At 28.5% G+C, this 22243-nt stretch overlaps 1 protein-coding gene across 1 annotated transcript in view; it reads right to left on the reverse strand.

The window, feature by feature from the left end:
- Drl-2 (tyrosine-protein kinase derailed 2) overlaps positions 1-22243 on the reverse strand; it is a 79323-nt gene that overhangs the window by 48409 nt on the left and 8671 nt on the right. The window contains exons 3-7 of the mRNA XM_088200019.1: positions 20266-20372; positions 19812-19942; positions 19567-19747; positions 440-570; positions 221-354 (exon numbers count right to left, since the gene is read on the reverse strand). Coding sequence (XP_088056145.1) covers positions 221-354; positions 440-570; positions 19567-19747; positions 19812-19942; positions 20266-20372 — 684 coding nt within the window. The remainder of the gene's footprint in view (positions 1-220; positions 355-439; positions 571-19566; positions 19748-19811; positions 19943-20265; positions 20373-22243) is intronic.

The raw sequence follows: 22243 nt of genomic DNA on the forward strand, positions 1-22243 counted from the left end.
CGGTTAAAATAAAACTAGCATACGAACAGAATAAAAATATCTGAGTAAAATATATAAAAAAAGCATTTGACACCGTCGTGCCAAACGGTGTCAAATGCTTTTTCAATGTCTAGCGTTAGCAATCCTATACTTTTTTCATGATCAAATTATTAAAAATGTGTTTATTTATTCTGTTACGTAATTAGGGCTCTGAGATGCGCAAAATCAACATTGATCCTACCTGGGACGCTTTGGTGAGATGGTCAGATTCGCAGCACGATCCGTTGGGCGGAAAATAGGATGGGGGTTCAGGTCGCGAGTACACGTGTCCTCCCAGATGCGTGGTGGCGTACGGCGAAGGCGAACGGCGACTTCCTATGTGTACAGTAAGCAAACAGATTTATTTTTGCGCAAATTCAAACAAAATTCAGATTAATAGCGATGGAATTTTTCGACTCGCCTAGGGGGAATTTATGGATGCTGGCTATTGTGGCATAGGAGCCGCTGCCGGCGCTCGCCGGTCTGCCGAGAGCGTCCAGTCGAATGAACACGTTGCCGTGACTACCGTACGCTGCTGTTGTGTAGCTGGTGCTGAATAAATAGAAGAATATATAATTTAGTCAAAGTATATTGTGAATATTTTGGTCTTTGATGCGTTTTGAGGCAGATACAGGTACAAGCACGCTGATGCGGCATGCCTCAAAACTGCGATTGCAGCGTCCAACACTTTTTTTTTTATTAAGATTTTATTTCAATACAATAATATTTTTTTTAAACAAACGATTACAATATAAAATATATGTAACTGTAAAATTTTGATATTTGCTACAATATAATAAATATAATAATATAAAATAAAATTTTGTGGCTATAATTTAAAAGAAAAAAATTGTAGAAAAATAAGAATGGATTAAGGGCTAGTTTAAGTACATTCAGTTGATGATTTGTAACCATTGATATGTTCTCTTCAGTCTCTAAAGCAATATGTGCTTTAGAGACTAAGACCGATACACGTAAAACGGAAAGGCAATATTTTTATTACATCTAATATAATCGGAATTGTAGGATCTTTTCTGAGTGAACTTGAACGATTTTTCAGCAGTAGGAATATATATAAAAATTTAGCAAACGTTAAATATGTTTATTAAGTAGTAAAATAATGTATTTGATGTGTTAAAATATGTTCTTCAGATAATTTGCATAAAGTTAGTTGTGATTGTTTTATTTGTATTTAAAAGCGCTTGAAATATTGGTTTTGTTATATTTTTAATGCAAGCATTTTATCCAAAAAATACTAATAGATTTTTTAAGATCTTTAATTTACTTAGTAAACCAATGTGTCAAGTGATTTAAATAATACATTTTAGTCAGAGATCATATATTTCGCTGCGCTTTTTTTTCAAAGGTTTAGGCGATAAAATAATGCATTACAAATAAACGTGATGCAAATTATAATCTTATAAATAATTAAATAATTAACATAATTTAATACATATTTAAATATATATATATATATATATACATATACGTACATACGAAAATATAAGTAATATTTTTTAGAAAAGAATTAAAAGATGAAAACATTATTCGGTCTAAGCAAAATATAATATACCTACATAAGATGTATGTATATATTTACTTATCATTTTTGCATATTTAATCATAAAATATCACTTAAACAGTTTGATTTTTTTATTCAAGAATTTCAGAAAGTTACCCGATATCATAAAGCACTTAGGCTTAATTCGGTAATTTTATTATAAATACCTACCTGATAAATTTTTATAGTGGGCCTATATTTTTTTTATGTTTTGAGCCTTGGAAACTACTGTGAGAAAAAACTATTGGAATTTCCAAAAATCACATATTTTACAGTTATTTATTTTAAATTAGATAGGATAGTTAAATATAAATATAATAACACAGAACTAGCGCTGATAAGTGTTTATCGTGGATTTTGCCCTTTACGCGATTTTTTTTATATTTTGAGACTTATAAATTACTGTGAGAACAAACTTTTGGAATTTACAAAAATCGCATATTTTACTGTTTTCTATTTTAAACTGGATAGGGTAGTTATATATGAATATAATAACTCAGAACTAGCGCTGATAAATGTTTATCGTGAATTTTGCCTTTAACACTAATTTTTTTGATGTTTTGAGCCTTGGAAATTAGTGTGAAAATAAACTTTGGGAATTTACAAAAATCACATATTTTACAGTTATCTATTTAAAACTAGATAGGGTAGTTACATATAAATTTAATAACCCATAACTAGCGCTCAGTATACTTTTGAATTTTGACTGAAAACGTTCGCAAAAAGATTCGTTGCGTCTTCGAAAATTATTTTTGTCGTGGTTTTAAAACACTTTGTCAAAGTATCATTGTGTTTTTGGTAAAAAATTCAGTACAGCAAAAATGTATGTATCTTTTTATTCACATGTGGGTTATATTTTATGTGTTATTTATAGATAATTGTTTTTTATAGATCATTGTTGAGAACGACTAATTTGAGTTACCATAATTTATATTCTTCATAAATGGATAATTCAGGCATATTAACACTTTACCGACCGGCAGTTTCAGTACCAGACTTACGCTAAATACCGGCACTTTTTCGCAAAACTTCGCGAATTTTACCTTTTTTATTTAAATTTATGTATCTTTTGATACGGTCCGAATATTTCATTGAATTTTTCTAGACATGTTATAAATGTATCAATGCATCAATTCAAGTTATTATTAAATGGTTCTCAACATGTGGTTCACCGGAAATAAAAAATAATTATTACTTTTCCTTATTATTAGATTTTTAAAATGATTATCTTGATTTTAAAATTATAAAAACGAATAACCTAGAAATTTTAATAAAAATAATTTAAATTGAGTTAACCAGCGGTTCTCAAACTTTTTTAAATTTGTAAAAACATTTTTCAAGCAAACTTTTCTTTTGTATTGTGACATTTTTACTAATACGAGTTTACTAATATATAATTCATTTGCAATAAAATATTCACTAACCGTTGTAATTCACTCCATCGTAATGTGAAATTTTCCAGGCACATACACAGATAATTTACATTGTCTTTCACGTGTAAATCACTTTTCACAATAACTAGTTATATAATGAAAGTTTAAAGTGTCTCGATTTTTTACTGTTTTTCGCAATTGCAACAATATTACCCCATATCGTTTATATTTGGTTTCAAATATTCGTAATTTTGCATTTTTCAGATATTCTGGTAAAACCCGATTCTTCCTTATGGTACCACAGATTCTATTTTTTTTTCATATATATTTTTTTTTGCTATTTCAACACTGTTATAAAAATCGTCCATATAAAGACGATGCCATTTGTATTTATTGTCTGATGTTAGATGTGATATTGAATCTTGTAACGAAATTCCAGGTCCTGAATATATTTTAAATTTCGATATGTATCCTGACACTAATTCACATACCATTCTTATCACTATACCGTACTTTGTGAGCTTACTGGGGTTGTATACGTGAAAATTTAATCTTCCACACCATGGGATCATACCTTCATCCAGAGATATGTTTTGGCTTGGTTTGTACATATTTTTTAATCTTTCGGAGAAATAATCAATTATTTTTTGTACTTTGAACAGTAATCCTACATTATCAGGAACATTTTCATTATTGGAAAAACGCAGGTCCCGTAATATTTGATAAAACCTATTTCTACTCATGGTTTTTGTAAATATCAAGGTTCCTATTCGTGGATTTATTGTCTAATACAGGTGTAATGAGCCTTTTTTTACCAGGCCCATTAGCAATATCAACTCAAACCAATTTTTTAATTCTGGTACCGTTACATCCACCCATTTTTTAGATTTTATTTGCAGTTTGTATCTGTTGATGTGTTGATTATGGTGTCTATTCGTTTCTTCTGCAATAACGGGAAACAAGTCATCTTCAATAAAGTTTTGTGTCTTGTAAAGTGTCTTCTAAAAATTTTTCTTGTTCATCTTCCTCATTGCTCATGAGCATCGTAGCATGTGGACGATTTCTTTCATGAACAGAGGACTCTGAATCACTATCACTATAATTTTCATTGTCACTTGGAATATCTATATATATTTAACACTATATTAAATAACATAAACTGTAATTATTTTCACGTAGATTCTACACTCGTATTTAACTAAAAAACTATGTTTTATAAACAGTTCGTAATATTTTTCGAATATTCACTCGAGCACACGAAAACCAGATGCACTTCACACGATAGTATAACTTAAACTTAATTCTTATCCATAAGTTTTTATGTGTATCGTGCTAATAATTCAAAAATAATAACTCGAAAAAATTCCCACTTTCTAAAATAATGTGTCACTGAGATTCGGTATTTCCAGTAAGCCAGTAATATCTGACGGGAGATAATATTTACTCACAAAAAATATGTTGGAATTTCCTTATAACAGGATAGAAAAAAATACAATAGAATCTAACTAATCTGACAATCTTGAGATTCTCAATAATCCAATACTATCTAATGGTTAATGATATGATAAATTTTTAGTGTCTTGTACTTTTTATATATGTACATCGTATTTTTTAATTTTATGTAATTTGGCTTTATTTCTAAATAAACCCATTTACCCAATAAATTATTTTTAAATATACATATTTATATGTTTGTGTATAAAATATCATATTTTTCTTTTTTTACACCGTCCGAAAAAAAAGTGTGCTGGATAAAAGTTTTTAGAAATTTGAAAAAGTTTGAGAACCGCTGGTTAACTCAATTTAAATTATTTTTATTTAAATTCCTAGATTACTTACTTTTATAATTTTAAAATCATCAATCAATTTTAAAATCTAATAATAAAGAAATGTAATAATTTTTATTTCCGGCGAACCACATGTTGAGAACCACTTAATAATGGCTTGAATTGATGCATTGTTACATTTATAACATGTCTAGAAAAATTTGTTAAAATATTCGGACCACATCAAAAGATACATAAGTTTGTCTGGTAGTGAAACTGCCTGATGACAGAAATATAAAATATATTTATAAAACCTTCGCATTTGTCTAAATATAATTAAAAAAAAAAAAAATTAAAATAAAATGAAAATTCATACATTTATTTAGTCATCTCTTAAAAAAAAAGCAAATAAAACACTAAACATGTATTTTTAATTTGACATGGAAACGAAAACATACGCAGGACGCCAATTGGCGTCTGCGGTGTTTAACTTTCGGCACACTCAGGACGCCAATTGGCGTGAGCGGTAGGTAAAGTGTTAAGTCAAAAAGACAAAGAAACATATGTTTGGAATGGATATCTTTATGAAAAGAATAGACCAAAGAATTTTTATAAAAGTTTTGAGGTACAATAAAGAAAATATCATATAATATTTACGTGCTATAGCATAAAATTATAATGTGAGTTAATAATTTGAAAATAAAATTGTATTTCATTTAATATACTTTTTCGTTTTAATGTATATTTTATTAATATTTACAATAAAGCAAGGAGTGCAAGTTTTTTTAATTTCGTCTAATTATCCATCGCCCAATTAACTTCGTCCAATTGACCGGAATCGCCCATTTGTCCGTCGCCCAATTGTCCCGTACCGGTATTTATTGCCAAAACTTGGTTCAAACCGTATTCTAGGATTGTTTAAATGATCTGAAAGTGAAAGCTAAATTTGGAGCGACTAAAATTGCGTTAGTAAAGCATGATCCTCAGTAGGCGTGTATAGCATTATAATCTCCACCAGTTATAAATTTATTCCCTAGAGTTTGACGAAATTTAGAATAGCCATCTCTTTGATGTAGTGCTTAGTTGAGCAAAATATTACTGACTTTGATCCATTAAATATATTTTTAGAATAGTAATTACAATTTTATCTTTAATTATAATAGCAGATAAACTTTATTTTTAAGGATAAAAAGTATATATATATATAATATATTTTGGGTAACCTCATTCTAAGATGCATACAGATTATTTGCACATTATTAATATTGTTGTTAAAAATAAATTAATAGTAGTACGAAATGGAACAGATATTTCCAAAAACATTATTTGTCAATAGTTTTATGACCGACTCTAGGAGTAACGATTACCAACCATTTAAAGAAAAAAAATGACTTAAGAATAATAATATTAAGCCTTTGGCAATAATTCGTATAAATGTGTATACAAACTTTTTAAATGTTTGTAAACTGAACACGTTAAGCTTTTGTGCTAGTTGTTCTGTATCGTTAATCTTGGACCTGCTTTGATGGCAGACCTAATAACCTCATTAATAACCCCCAAGAACTACCCGCCCTTACGTAGATATTTAATGTCAAAATTCCCGGAACGAAATTTTAGAACTACGTTTGATACTTTTTAAACTTAATTACATTACAGATGTTTTTAACTCCCATTGTCGCATTATGACCGAGTTAAAACTCATAAAGCATTATATAGCTTAACTGAGATTATTTTATCTCCACTGGTTTAAAATATTTAAACATTAAAATTCCCGTTTCTAGATAGCATCATTGATACGACTACTGTTACCAAGCAGCGAAAGAATTAATTTATAAAAAGTTATACATTTTTGATAAATATGTAAAGATTTGTGAGCTAGTAAAAATATAAATAGTATCCAAAAAAAATTTGTTCGTCTCTCAACTAAGGCTAATACAGTCTCACAATAGCGTCAAAACAAAGCAGGAGAGAGTCTTTTGAAGCGTTCAATTATTTTTCGTCGTCGCAGAGTACTAATTAATTTACACTAACGAATGTCCAACGTGATTTTTTTTATTACACTCGCCCGTCACCTCCAATTAACGATGTTTAACGAGCGTTATATCGCGCGCCGTTTTCTCGTCTCAGCTGCAGATTTTTGCGCGTAAAATTACAAGGTGTTTCAAAAGGACCCCATTGTGTAGTAGAAAGGACGAAACATAATTATGGTAACAACATACTACTCACTACCCACCAACTCTGAAGGCACATACTTCTCATAATTAGCTTTAAACTACCTTCGGGCATTACATAATAATATTATTAAAGCTATTTTAAACACAAAACTGTTATACATAAATAAAATACGCGTTTATTTTAAAGTTAAAAGTAAAAAAAATATATTAAATAATTTCAGGTTGAACATTTTAAATATATGCCTTACAAATGTGTACAACAAATTGATAATATGATATAAATACAAAGCTTCGTAACATATTTAAGTCATGGCGAGTCAAAGTAACTGCTAGGCTGAACTACACCATAGAAGTGAGAGCAACTGCTTAGTGAAAACAAGCTCCGGATTATATAACATTGAATAAATGGGAAGAGATCAAAGATCTGGATGGTTTGAGGCAATATCGAAATATGTGTTTTTAATTTATTTTATCTCATAAGAAGATATGATAATATTTTTTTTATTAGGTGTTGCCCTTGCATTGCGTCATACAAATTCAGCAATAGTAGGATTTGTAAGTTTGACTATCTATAGAAACAGATTTTTGTTATTTTTTTGTTTATTTGCAAATCACATTCGTTATTTGTTCCACATTTCAGCATTAATTGCAATTAAATCGGAATACGTCGCTGGTTTATTATCTTATTTTTATGACACATTTAACAAGCTAATAAAAGTTAGTTAACATTAAAAAAATTTTTGCGACAGGTCAAGAATATTAGTTTAGATTTTAAAAATTCTGATTGTTTGACAATGATTTTTGGTATTATTTGAAGTATAAGACATCAAAAATCATGGGAATTCACAGATTTTTAAAAAAAAATTTATATTATCAAAGAACGCAACTGAAAGTGAGGCAAGAAATAGCGAATACTACTGAAAAACTTTGAAAAGAAAGTATAATGAATTAAAATCAATACAAAGCAATTTCACTAATAAAAATATAACTAATCAGTTGCAAATGATCATAAACGGATTTAATAGAAAATATTTATAATATCGTCGATAGTATAAGTGGGGCTTCTGAACCGAGTAAGAATCGGAACCGGGTACCCGCATAATCTTAAATGAACCGAGAACCGGGTACAATAAAATGTTTAATTTTTCTTAATTAAAAATCTGTTTTCACACGATTTTAGAGTAACAAAATTCTCCGTCTTTTTTATATTTTACAAAACCGATTTAGAGATTAGTTAAACTCTTCCAGGCAACGATATTCAGTACTTCCAATAAGTACGTTAAAATCACAGCTGCATACAGAGTAGGTAGTGATAAGCGGAATATAGAAAATGTAAAATGAATTATGATTAAAATTGAATATAAAATTCAAAATCCAAGATATATATTAGTCGTAAATTTGCACTCTGGGGCAATATATAATAGTTGACAAAAATTACCCGGAAATAAACCGGGTACCCGGTTCCTTAATAAAAAATACCCTATAATCGGGTTATGAATTTGGGCGGGTATTTGGATGCTTTAGCTATAAGCGATCATAATATATTGCTTATAGAATGAAAAAAATTCCTGTGAACCAATTAATAAAAATTTAAAATTAACTATAGACAACTACATATGTTTTTCAATCTTAAATTACTAAAAAAAGTCAATAAAGACTTTAATATTTTTATAAATAAAATTAAAACCACCCTAATTAAAAATATATATAAAACCTTGACAAAATGTTCAAATAATAAAATATAGACAACGTCAGTGGTTTTATTAACATCAAAATAACCTCATTAAAAATATAAATATTTGTTATCACAAATGGAAGCTAGAAGCTAGTGTTATCTTAACCCAGAAAAAATATAGCTAGAGATGATGTAACTGCTTATCGAGTAGATTACTATAATAAAATATTTAACGATGCTAATAATAACCATTTTAAAATATGGAAAAATATTAAAACAATTATTAAAAATACTCTAGAAAATATATATGAGAAAAAAGTTAAGTACCTAATGAATCACATGAAAAAAAAACATTTTTGCTTCAATGATAATTAAAAAAGTTGTATGATTTTACTATTCACATTTTTCATTCAGTCTTAGGTACTACTAATTATGCCCAATTTATATTCTCAAACTTTAAACGGCAATTTATTGCTGCAGTGAGAACCTTTAAAATATATTTAAGAAAATCAATATTATCTTTCATACAATTGTTTTACATACAAAGACCAACTAAAGATTATTTTATGCATCTTCAGAATCATTAAAAGCTAATCTAAGAGTAGATTAAATCTTTACATACTTCTGTAACATTGCATTTTTTATAAAATTCTCTTAGAATATTATCAAATTTGATTCCAAGTTAAGATGCAATTTTGAATGTCAGATTATTCTCATCATAATTATATATAGCAATATCAATTATTATATATAGCAATATCGTATTTTATAAAACACTTTCACAGAATTTACGCACCCGATTTATCTGTATTTATTGCTACAACATATATTTTAAAACATAGTTTGAGTTCATTAAAACGATTGTTTAAATTGTTTTTAATTTACAAAAGCGTCAATCTTACGTTTTTAATAATAGTAAATAAATTAATTTGACATATACATAATATCAAATCCTTAGTGAAAATTTCAGGAATACGAGAGTAAATAATTTTCATCTCATATTTTCAGGTTATTTATTAAAAACTCATAACACGAATTGCTGCTGTGAAATATCTGAACTCAACTAAAATACTCTATATAATATTTATGAAAGTATAACTTCAATGTGACAACACTTAATATTGACAAATACAATGTTATTAGTTTTACTGAGAATAAACTTAGAGTAAAAATATGTATGTACATTTAAATGTAAAATTATATAACATGTGAAAATTATATAATAAATAGTATAACATTTTTTTAATAGATCACTATCGATAAATATCATAGTTTTACTTGATTTTATTTTTCTTCAAGTTTTAATATATAGGCTTTGGTATCAACTGGATTAATTTTATTAATTAATGGCGTGATTTTGAGGACTTCTACAAAGTTATTTATCTACTTTTTATAATAAATCTTAAGACCTTATAATTTTAATAGTATAATTATGAAATAAAAACAATGGGTTGAAAATCAGCATATTTGCAACACACGCAAAGCAAATCAGAATAAGTTTATACGTGTCTAGATTGAATATTTCATTTATACTCTGATAATTTTTATGTAGACCATTTTACCGTAGACGCCTGCTTTTCATTTGACATTTTTATGTTAAATTAACGGAAACAGTTATCAAAAAATATACATATAACTTCTGTTACACAAAAGTGAAATATAAATCGTTCGACTGAAAAGTGAAATGTGTTACGTTTCAATTAAAAAAGAAAAAGTAAATTAAAACATAATTTAATATATAATAATACAATCAGAAATTGTAAAAACGTATATTGAAACAAAAATGATTGCGAACCCTAAACTTAACTCTATAAAAGTTTTTGAAGTTATAGTATTATTAGCTTTGCCCGCGTTTTGTTCACATTCCTTCAAAGCTTAACCATAAACATTGTTATTTTCTTAATTGATTTTATCTGAATTTATTTTAATTGCTTAATAAAATTATACACATGGGAAGCGTATTTTAAAATAAATTCCAAGGACTTGAAGCTAATTGAAATGAAAAGGCAATTAGTTGAATATATATTTACAATATCGCCTTTAAATATGTTAGTCTGTATTGTAGTATTCTAATAGCTTACAATATAGAAAATCACTTTGATTTAACCAATTTAGGAACTTATTGGACACTTATATTATCACGAGATATTTAGGTATTGCCCGTTTTTGTAGCTATTTATTGTAGTTAGTAATATATTTTAAATAATCTGTTTTTGTTAAGGCCATAACTAAATCTTTACTATGTTTTTACTGTAATTTTTACATATACATAATTGCACATTTCTTGAAAGTTAAAACTACGTTTTTATGTAATCCCATTAAGAGCTATGTACTTTTCCTTTTAAGGCCTTTTAAAGACTCTTCTAATAACTTTGGTGTAGTACTGTTTTATCACTCATTTATTGCTATATTCACTTTGCTAAGAGGCTGAAATTACCTATATTGCAGTATTTTTTTTATTTTTTAAAATAGGTGCTAAACAAAGTTTTGATTGTTTTTTTTCTATACTGATTTCCACAGTTTTTTGATCAAAATGTATCGCCATAGTCTACGCGAATCGGAATAGTATTTAGAGATTTCGGTAAATCTACAGTAAATAATTCATATTAATTCCAAAACACTGTAATCATTAATTTCCAAAATACAATACAATACATATTTGATCGGCTTTTTATTTTATGTTTTAGCAATCATAAAAAATGTTCACTGTGAATTTTACACTTATTACAGATTACACTAGTTTTTCTATAGAAGCACTATTTTATTAGCGGTGTCCATATTATTGTGCAAACGAAAATTGCGCACACGAAAATTACATATAGCAAAAATTTTGTACATAGCTGATCTTGATTGTCAAATATATTTTACTTTGAATTTCAACTCTTTTATATTACTTTCTGTATTTAAGTAAAAATTTGAGTAAAATAAAGAAATGTAATTGTATCATACAAATGTAAATTACTAATATAATTGTAAAATATTTTAGTACAAATTCCACTTCCACCACTTCGCTTTTGACTTGAAATAAACGAGGGTTTAGCCGAAATAGCCAGCACAAAGCGGAGCTACGAAAAATATCGACCGAGACGACTAAGAAAGTAAACTTAAAAAGTCATCAAAATCTAAAAGCTTATCACAATTTTTAGATTACTTTAAGACTCATTAATTATTTTTTATGTAACATGAAAGGCATTAATTCAATGTATTACAACGGAGTATATACAGTCAACAACTACCAAGTAATCAGTGACACATCAGACTAAAATCAATCAGTAACATATTTTATTAATTACAAGCAATAAATGACACTACACATATGGACAACCTAGCTCGGTTTTATATAAATTATTTATTGAGATTGGGAAAATCTAGAAAAACTCAATATGTAATGATCGATCGATATATAATTATGTAGAGAATCTATTTAAATATATATTCATTTAGATTTTATTATGGCCAAAATTTGGCGTCACTCTATTAACACTGGCGTAATGGACACACTTTTTCTTGGCGACCTGGCGGGCTCGCACGCCGATGCTGTCCCACGCTCCGTTCAAATTTAAATAAAAATACTACTGCAGCGGCTCAATATGTGTCTAATTGCCACTCGTCACCTCCCGTCACCAAAATTATATAATAATTCTGATTTCTTAGACACGACAGAAATTAAAAAAAAAAATTAAAGCTGTTGTAAATTTAAAAATAATTATTAAATAAAAATTATGTATCTACTAAAATTATCTATAAGGTACCGCAAACAATATTTATTTATATAAAACTCCAGGAAATTGTGTATATAAAAATGAACCGAAGCGGACGATTTGTCTATGTACCGAAAAAATAGCTTCAGAATTCGTTATTCAATTGCATCAGATACCTTTGTATAAAATATGTTCGTTAACCTTTCGCATTATGCAATACACGTTTATTTTAATCCACTTAAGATCTTTGTTTAATGAGCTATACTGACGAGCTTTTTAAAGTCGTACACGATTGCGTTTCGAAAAGTGGTTTTCAAGTGTTTCATGCATATATACTTATTTTGATAAGTCTACATATAATATTATACAATAAAATATCATTTATTGAAAAAACAGCAATCCGCTGTATAAAAGAGCTTAGGAAACGTGAAATTAAAGCCTTTTAGATCTATCGTATTCTAGCAACTGGTATCCGATTTCGTGATCCCAGAACACAATTATTGCGGTCTAGTGTTAACGCGTCGGTCACACTTGAATTACAAGGTGTTTCCAAAAAGGAAAGGGCGAAACATAATTGTGGCTTCGGCAAAATATAGCCAACCACCCACACCACCCTTGGCAGGCGCCGCCGGGGGCACATGTTGCCCTTAATTGTGTCATTATGCTCAGCTACGGCGGTGTTGGGTTACACACCGAAACCCCATACGTAACACCATGAAACGGAACACCTCAATAAATATGCGACGAAATCTCGCTCGACGCTTTGTCAATGCGGAAATTAAGATTTAACGAGGGCTTTGTGTTGCGGGGGACTCGACCCAAACCTTGTTATGTGCCATTTAAGCCCACAAAGACACTGTTGCTCGGCGAGAAAATTATCAATGAAAAAATATTTATACACACCTTGCGTCTTACCGGGGAGGCTGTATGAAAAATTCTCTTTTAGAGTGGTTGCGATGGTTACGTGTTTGATGCAAATTGCGACAGGCGCATGGGGTCGAGTTCAAAGCGAGCTTTTAGACTTCAAGAATATGACGATTTATTTTTTTATGAATTATTAAAAATATCATACGCTTCTTTCCGCAATTATTGGATGTGGTTCTTTCTTAGGAATATCCAAAGCAGAAGCATTTATTTTAAATTGCTTTTTATACTGCCTGCTAACAAACATAGCTATAAGGAAATGAGATCAATGTCTTATTTTGATCTTATGTATATTTTTTTATTTATTTAAAATAAATATAAAGACTTCAAACTAAACTATTCGACTTTTTAATGGATCTTTAATTAAAATACTATTCTTCACTTATGTAATACTTAGATTGCAAAATGAACATATAATGCTACCGAATAGTAAGATTTTAAAACTGTAAACACTATAAGGTATTTTTTACTTCACCATAATCTAGCGTACAAAAACCAAGCAACTCTAAACGTTATACAGCTTTAATAAATAATTTAGCCTGTATTTTCATATGAAACGTTGGACATAAATCCATGTATGCCTGTTTTTGTTGACGAACGTATTTTAAGAAGCTTTTATTACAAGGTATATAAATAGCAAAAAAATAAGCTTAAAAATATAAATACGAGAATTAGTAAGCTGGCACAAAAAATTATAATAAGAAAAAATGTCATTGGTAATAAATATATCAAATCTAAAATCTAGATGCAAGTATATAAAAAAAGGTATTCATGGTTTATTGTTTTGTCAGAATACATGAAAAATATATTTAACATATTTTCGACTTTAATCTGCAAAAAAATATATATGTACTTATAGATGGACATATAAAAAAATCACATACTAATATCAAAAATATGTACATTTATGAACTACTCGTAAAAAAAAATCTCATAAAAAACATAAAGTATGCATTGGAAAGTCGAGCATTTCGAACTAGAAGACATCTTCACAAATCTTATACATATTAATAATCTGTGTACATCTTCACAGCCTTCACAAAAAACTGAGAAACTACAAATTATAGAGTGATTAACATTGTGCTGAAAATTAAATCACCTTACTGTTAAAACAACAGCAAAGCAATATTATATACCTAAAATAAAAAAAAATAAAAAATTATTAACTTTTTGATTAAACACTGCTATTCATAGATAATAATATTAGGAAAATAAAACTTTTTAAAAATACTGTAAAATAAACTTTCCCAATATTTTTTATTAGAATTTGGCAATTTATTCAGGTAATTTAGATATTGAATAGCGAAAGACTGATATAATACCGACTTCCAATATATTATTTTAAATTAAATTTGAGTAACAGAAATTCCAAATATTTGTTTTAGAAATTCCAAATAGATTTTTTTTCTTATCACCATTAACAAAATAATGTATTTTGTTGGAAACACATTATAGAATGAAAAAACTTCAGTTACTCACTTGTTAAAAGAGCTATAAATTAAATTTATATCAATATATGCGACTTGCCAAGCAAATTTATTTGTCACGCCGACGTACTTGACGATCGGAAATTTGGACGCACAACTCTACAGACGCGTTTTTCATAAATAAATTTAAAACCATGAAAAATTTAAATTTTACTATTTATTATATTTAATTATATTTTCCAAAAATATTTTTTTACCCAAATTTGTATTTGATCATACGATACTTAGCGTACGATAACAAATGCTTTCGCTCAAAAATCGTCGCATAAGGAGAGCAAAAGTATCTCACTTAATTTAAAATAAGCGCGTACGTAGCGAACATTTTAAACAGAATATTTTATTTGAAGCTTTTCCTATATTCGTACCAAACGGAGTTACAGAAGCAGCCGCTTCCCTCTTCACGTCAACATGATTTTTGATTTTATGACGTCCGATACCAGAGTTCAACTTGATCTTTATTTCGATCAAATATACATATGCATACAATGCTACAAGAATATCACATATGTATTTAAATTAATAGCAAAAATTATACGTGGTTTAAAATGTGACGAATTTAATTAGCAATACCTTTACATTTGCTTTAAAAATAATAATAAATAAATTGTTACGAATTTAATACATGCCATAAATAATTAAAAAAAAAACAGATCAACACATTATACTTTAAAATTTTGCAATCAATTTATTTATACTGTTTGATACTGAATTGTATAATTCTGCTACTGAATTGCACATTATAATATGGACATTTTTTGGCTTAGCAAATTAATTCTTTTACTACATAATTAGATTATTTTTATATTACACAGTAGCAATTCTGTTTTTCGATTAAGAAGAAAATCTTTGAGATTCGATATTTTATGCTAAATTTAAGTCGATTATTACAAATTGTACAATTAAGATGAATAATCTAGCATTTCAATTGCGGTGATAAAGAATTTTTAACCTAGTTTGTAATCAAAATGAAAAAGAGCGTGTAAAAAGTCTGTGCACGTCATCACATTAAACTAAACACTCACAATACAAGAGTTAGTCCCTATATTTAATCGGATTGCAATGAACGACTTTTAAGCTCTCATAAAACTTGCATTGACCAAAGCTCACGATGAACGAAAGTCATTTACTTTTACTAGTGAAACAATAAAAGAGAAACATTTTTATCTAGTTGCGTCCAATAGTACATTCTTAGAACAACAAAGGATTTTATATGTATGATGTATAAATAACTAATCCAGTGATATTGAAAAACCAAGTCATAGATATGCAATTTTTTTTATATTTCAGAAATGTATAAAAACGATATTTTTTACAAACCGTACAATATGACTTAGATAGATAAAACTTTGGTTTTATATCAATAAAATTCAGGTTTTTTAAATCAGACATTTGAGGAAGTATAATACGTAAAAGTAACATTGTAGTTATATACATGTGTATTAGTATTTCAGAGGGGAAATATTTTGCATTTTTTACAGATAAAAAGTGCTAAGCATTGTATTGATATTTACTTATGAATCATGCTTTAGATTGAGTCATAGAAAAATTACATATGCATGTAGTAAATTCATTGCCTTTCTATGTTAATTTCTGCGCCTTTTTTCTCTACAAATATTACATTTCATTTCATTTAAAAGTAAATTTAGACTGAAAATGAACTTTTGAGACCAAGACAATGTCTTTTGTAGTAAATTCAACATTTACTTTTATATGTATTCTTAAAAGCATTATTTTTATGAATCATACATAGTACATATGTACATAATTTATACCGACATAATATCATGTTTGTTTTTAGCAAATATAATGGACTTTTTTATGTCAATTAAAATACTATACAGGTTTACCATTTTTTTGTTCATAAATATGTAACTTATGTATCTAAATATATTTATAAAGCACATAAATAATGTATCTATAAAATAATAATTTAATGACCCCCATACATAACTTATACTTGGTTTAATATTTTTGCTAGCCAGTCGAGACGATATGAACGAAAAGCGTTATTAATAACAATAAATTAGGTAAATTCAAAGCCACTTCTCATTAATATTTAAAAGCAATGTATACGTATCTAATTCAATATTAATTTATGAATTCAATTTTGTTTTCTTGTTATATATTGACTCAATCGAACTCGCTCGAAGCGATAAAATATACAAAATGAGCAAAAACCAATAACTCCTAATTTTAACTTTGCTCATAAAATACACAAAATTACTCGTATACATATATATAATTTAATAATATTTTTTCTCGCGAATGAAATATTGTAAAAAATGACTCAGCAGCTCGCAGAGTATTGATTCATCATAATTTATATAAAAAATCGCATTTTTCTTCATAATACATGCGAAAAACTCGATATCGCGCGTTCATTTATCATCATCGAATAACCAAAGTGTAGTGACGCGACAAAACGGATCTGGTATGGCGTCAGGATGGCCGGAAACCTAACGAGCAGTCTCCTGCAGGGATGATGGATAACCCTGGGCGGTCCATCAGCCATACGAAATTGGATAGTCAGGGGAGACATATAAAAGCCGGTCATTTCGGGATAGAAAGTATTTTTTAAATATGCGATTTCGGATGGCAAAAAAAATTAAAGAGCAGCGTCAGATGCTGCCTATTTTGTAGACTTAAAATGAGAAGGTAATTGTAGCATATTTTATAAGGATATTTGAAAATTACAAGATATCGTTTATCCAAATATTTATAGTAGTTAAAGTATAAAAAGTATTGTATTAATAATATAAACAATTTCATACAATTAAGAAAAAGAAATATTGCAAAGAACGTGTTGGCTGCATTAAAATAGCTTGGTTATTGTCTTATTCTATTGAATATAATATATAATAAAACAATAGCCAAGCTACTCTAATGCAGCTGACAGGTTCATAAATAACGCCATTCAGATTAGTAAATGCGCATTCGTCAACAAATTCAAGAGAAAAAACGGTGACAAAAGATCTTCCGGAAATCTTTGAAATAAAATATCATCTCTAGAACCACAAATTACATATAAGCTTTGGCAGCCTAGAAGCATTCCAGCTTTAATCTTTGGATCTGATTGAGAGTCAAGCAGTTACAAGAGAAAAAAGTAAGAGTATGAAATACTTCGGTTAAACTTTTTTAAAATTGTAAAGATAAAAATAATATCAATATGCAAAAATTCTAGACTGATATCACAATATAGATCATGGCCTTCGCTTTCGCAAATATTTTGTGTGAAAAAGGAAGCATATTTATTATTTTGTGGAAACCATTTGTCATTCCCTTTTTCACCCAAGGGTTAACCATTTTAAATAAGAATAGGCTATAGTGATATGCCTTTCTTAAAAAAATTAGAAAGCATGGAGTTTCGCTATCGCACATCTGAATGCTTTCGAGAAGACGCCAGGCATAACCAAATTATTGAGCCACAGGAGGAGTTGATTTTGGGTCGCCATTTAGAGAGAACAATGGGCATTTTTCTTTGAAGAGATTTTTTTCACGATTTTGGTGTTGTTTTCGAGATTTCGGCTCCCTTTCGTAGATTAAATGTTTTACATCCAGAATTAAAAGTAAATGGACTAATCTTGAAACTATAAAAGTTCATTCTACTAAACATAAGTGCATTAATCACAACTTATTTTAATGTTATGTATTTGCTAAACAATTTAATATGTTATTAAATTTAATTATACATTCTATAACATGACTTTGCTAATGAAATTTTATTTCCATTATTGCGTGGGATTATCAGTTCAGATTATTTTTTTAATAATATCTTGAAAACTATATAGCAATAATAAAATTGACATCAAAGTCTCAACTAAAAAGCACTAGTCATAAAAAATTCTTACAGCTATTGATTCTTTGACAAACAAATTTTTAAAATACCTTTAAATTCAATAGTTAGATTCTAAATAAAACGTTAAGTTTTAAAATATTTTTTTACAAAATATGTTTTAATATAATATAAGAAACTATATATTGTAACGTCTTTACAATCGTAATAACTCGGTTATTTACCCGAATCGAACTTGCCCAACTATTTCTTTTTTTCTATCGGACTATATGACAAAGATGTAAGATTTCTTAAAAATTTGTATTGGAATCAAATTTTAAGCATTGAGTGAGAACAAACAAAAAAGTATCTTTCTACTACTTTTTTAAATTTATACTGCGAAACTAAATTAAGAAAGCACACTAAGAACAAAAAATAAATATAATTCGACAGCGACACAATTAAAAACATTCGTTATGCTGATGACACGACAATTGTTTAAACCGCTGACAACCTTCATAGATTCCTGAATAGTTTAAATAGGGCTTACAAAGAAATTTTGATAAAACAAAATTTATGGTACTAAGCAAGCTAGGATAAAGAATTCCAAAAATTTGGGTAGTTAGACAAACGATCAAATGGACTCTGACAAAAAATTTACAGTTTTTAAAACTTAAAGATGCTCTCACAAACAATCACTTGCATCTTGAAACCAGAATTAAATTCTTAATGAGCTATGTCTGGTCAGTGTAATTGTTTTGGTGCAAGACTCTACACTTAATAGGCTTAATAAGAATATGCCAAAAGTTGTATGGATTAAAAGAGTCAGTAAAAGACGCGATCGAGAACTTCTTTCAACTTTATACGAAGGACTCATGATTTTAATTTAAAATATGAGCTTTTTCATTCCTTAATATTGAAAAAATTAAAGGGAAAAATTGGATCGGATAAAAGAAGATGTCATGGTTGTGAAGCACACGCAAAAGGATGGTTGCTAAATAAGTGTTTCGTGCAGAAAATGACTGATAAATATTTTTAGGGAACTAATCAGCAAAGATATGACAACAGAAGAAGAAGATATAGTAACGAATAATATATAAATGAAAATTACTTACTGGATAGAATTGTGGTTTTTCAACTTCTTGTTGCGTAGATAGAGTAGAGATGTCAAAGCAACGACCAACGAGAGCATGGCTGTAGCACAACCTGCTGCCACATAGAAAGAACTACCATTGGTGACCAAAGAATCTGCCTCCATCTTTACCGAACTATTGCGTGACTGCAGCGGAAGAGTTTCTGTAAAATAATTAATAGACAATCCCGACACTTTTAGATCAACCCAACTTGTAGCTCTACGAACCTTTATAACATATTTTATTCCGCCTAAAGTTGAGCCATATATCTTGGTATAGCTTATTGGCCGATGTAATATTAATTTGAAGGCGCACGTCTATCTCGGCATTTTTGTAGCCACTGCATGGTAGTTTTATTCTATAAAATATATATATGTTAAATAAATGCAGATTTTAAACTGTAAAACAAAGTTTTTTTATAAAGAATTTTCGAATTATATAATATAAATAATATCATATTTATATAGCTTAGATTTTCTTTAACTAATTTTTAAAATTACTCTACAATTCATTGTATTTTAATAATTGTTTATAATATCTATATATTTATAAGATATTAATCTTTGTGTTGTACAGTGTTATTTTTATATAAAATATTATAATTAAATCGCGTGACAGTTATTTTATACCTCCATATAGCGTAATATTTTTTTATTTCTTTAAAAAAATATTACAATTTACCTGAAAGTCTGTACAGTCGAAGGTACAAATCCTCTCTCAGATATGTTCACTTGAGGTGGCAGCAACGCTCCTTCCTTATCATACAGGATCGATATGACGTACGGTAGCTAATTGAAAAATAAAAGTAAAATTTATTTCAGTACACATTTGTATCAGAAGTGTAATAAATAACTCGCAAGGCTCGATAGAACAAGTTTACATATTTAATAAAATGGCATGTCAGACGACATGGGGGCGAATTGATATTGAGTACCTTAATGTATAAATGATTGAACAAAGAACAGGAAAACAGTATGACGCATTCGTGGCAGCCTTTATTGATTCGAAACGAATTAGGCATGTGGAAAATTCAGCGGTGTTGTTTTGTGAAAGCTAAATTAATTCTATTCCGAGTAGGATAGTGGGGTTTAAGCATAATACATTATTTATATTAAATAATGACTGTTATGCTATAGGGTATTATGAGTAGTATATATTGTTTGATATATGTATTGTAGATATGCAATATAAAGGTGATACTGATGATTATTTTCAGAATATTTTTTATGGAATGATATAAAATTGAGGACGAATATCAATGAAGTTTGAAGGATGCTTCAGTAGTTTCTACTCGAATTTGCTCAAGTGAATACAATGTGCAGGCATGCGTTATTCTGAGAATATTACACCTTTTCAATATGTTTGTCAATAAAAACGGCGTTTCATCATTTTTTATTTGCCCTTTCTATATATTTTTATGAATTGTGTCAAACGTAAGTTTTCTTCACATACAAAAATTGGCGAAAACTGTATAAAATTGTGATTTATTTTTTATATTTAACTAACGTCAAAAATGTTGTGATTGTATTTTGTATTAGTTTATCTAAGTATATGAGATTTTAACGAAAGTTTAGCCGTATTTTGACAGCTTTGAAATTTGTTACACATTTAAATTTTTGCTAATTTATTGACTGTGAAAGCTATTTCCAATTTACAAGAAAACATTACTGCAACGCTTTTAGTGAGATAAGCCATTTCTCGAATCAATTTTAATAATTTTGTGTTTCTAAATTTATCTACCAGTGAGGATTTGTATTATAATATAAAATAGCTGTGTTTTTAACAAATAAAGCAGTGATATCATTTTTGTGCGATTTATTTGAGAAATGAGGGTCTTAAATTTACCATTGAGGAACGGCAGCAGATAAATAAAAATATTTTTAATTTTAATTTGAAAGATTCTACAGTTTTAAAACAGGTTTATAAATTAAGATGAAAGCTTAAGCAATGTTTAAGGCACTGCATCTATAATCATTTTACTTTTAGCTATAACTTCGGTTATTTATTTTACGATATCAACAAAAAAATTTGATGGGGTTAGTATTTTTTAATTACTACTTCAGACCATAACGAATGATACTTTTTCATTATTCTCACAATAAAATACATTATTACTATTCATTTACCATTGAATTTAATAATCAATTACAGACTGTCCCCAATACAAGCCTTTAACACGTTAACAACCCAACGAATTTGAAGGTTTTATAATTAAATCCATGTTTATGTTGGTTAAAGTGTTGATCATGCGTCTGACAGGTGGAACGGCGGTTAACCGCATTTGTGGAAACAATTTAACTACAGGAAGGATTTAAAATTTACCTGTGAGTTTCGGTATATATACATGTATGTTTATTATCCACAGTATTTAATAAGCAGTTTTTAATAAACATTAACCAAAATTAGGCGCACAAATTAGGGGCAAAGCTTTCAAAATTGCCGTGTTGTTTTCCTACTTCCCCTTTGGTTGACCCTAGTAAATCCCACACGAGGACTTAATGAACCCTAATAAATTTTCTTCCAGGTGTATATACACACACATTAGATTTCGTCCTGGCTTTTCGAAGGTGCGCAATTTTGTATGTGAGCGTCGTAAACATAAAGTTTTTCACAAGAAGTTCGTCCTTTTTACGACTTGCAAACGGCTTTGCGCTTTGCA

The sequence above is a fragment of the Plectrocnemia conspersa genome, unplaced genomic scaffold, assembly GCF_051122295.1.
Source record: "Plectrocnemia conspersa isolate PC_06_02 unplaced genomic scaffold, ASM5112229v1 ptg000012l, whole genome shotgun sequence".
Classification (NCBI taxonomy): Eukaryota; Metazoa; Arthropoda; class Insecta; order Trichoptera; family Polycentropodidae; genus Plectrocnemia; species Plectrocnemia conspersa.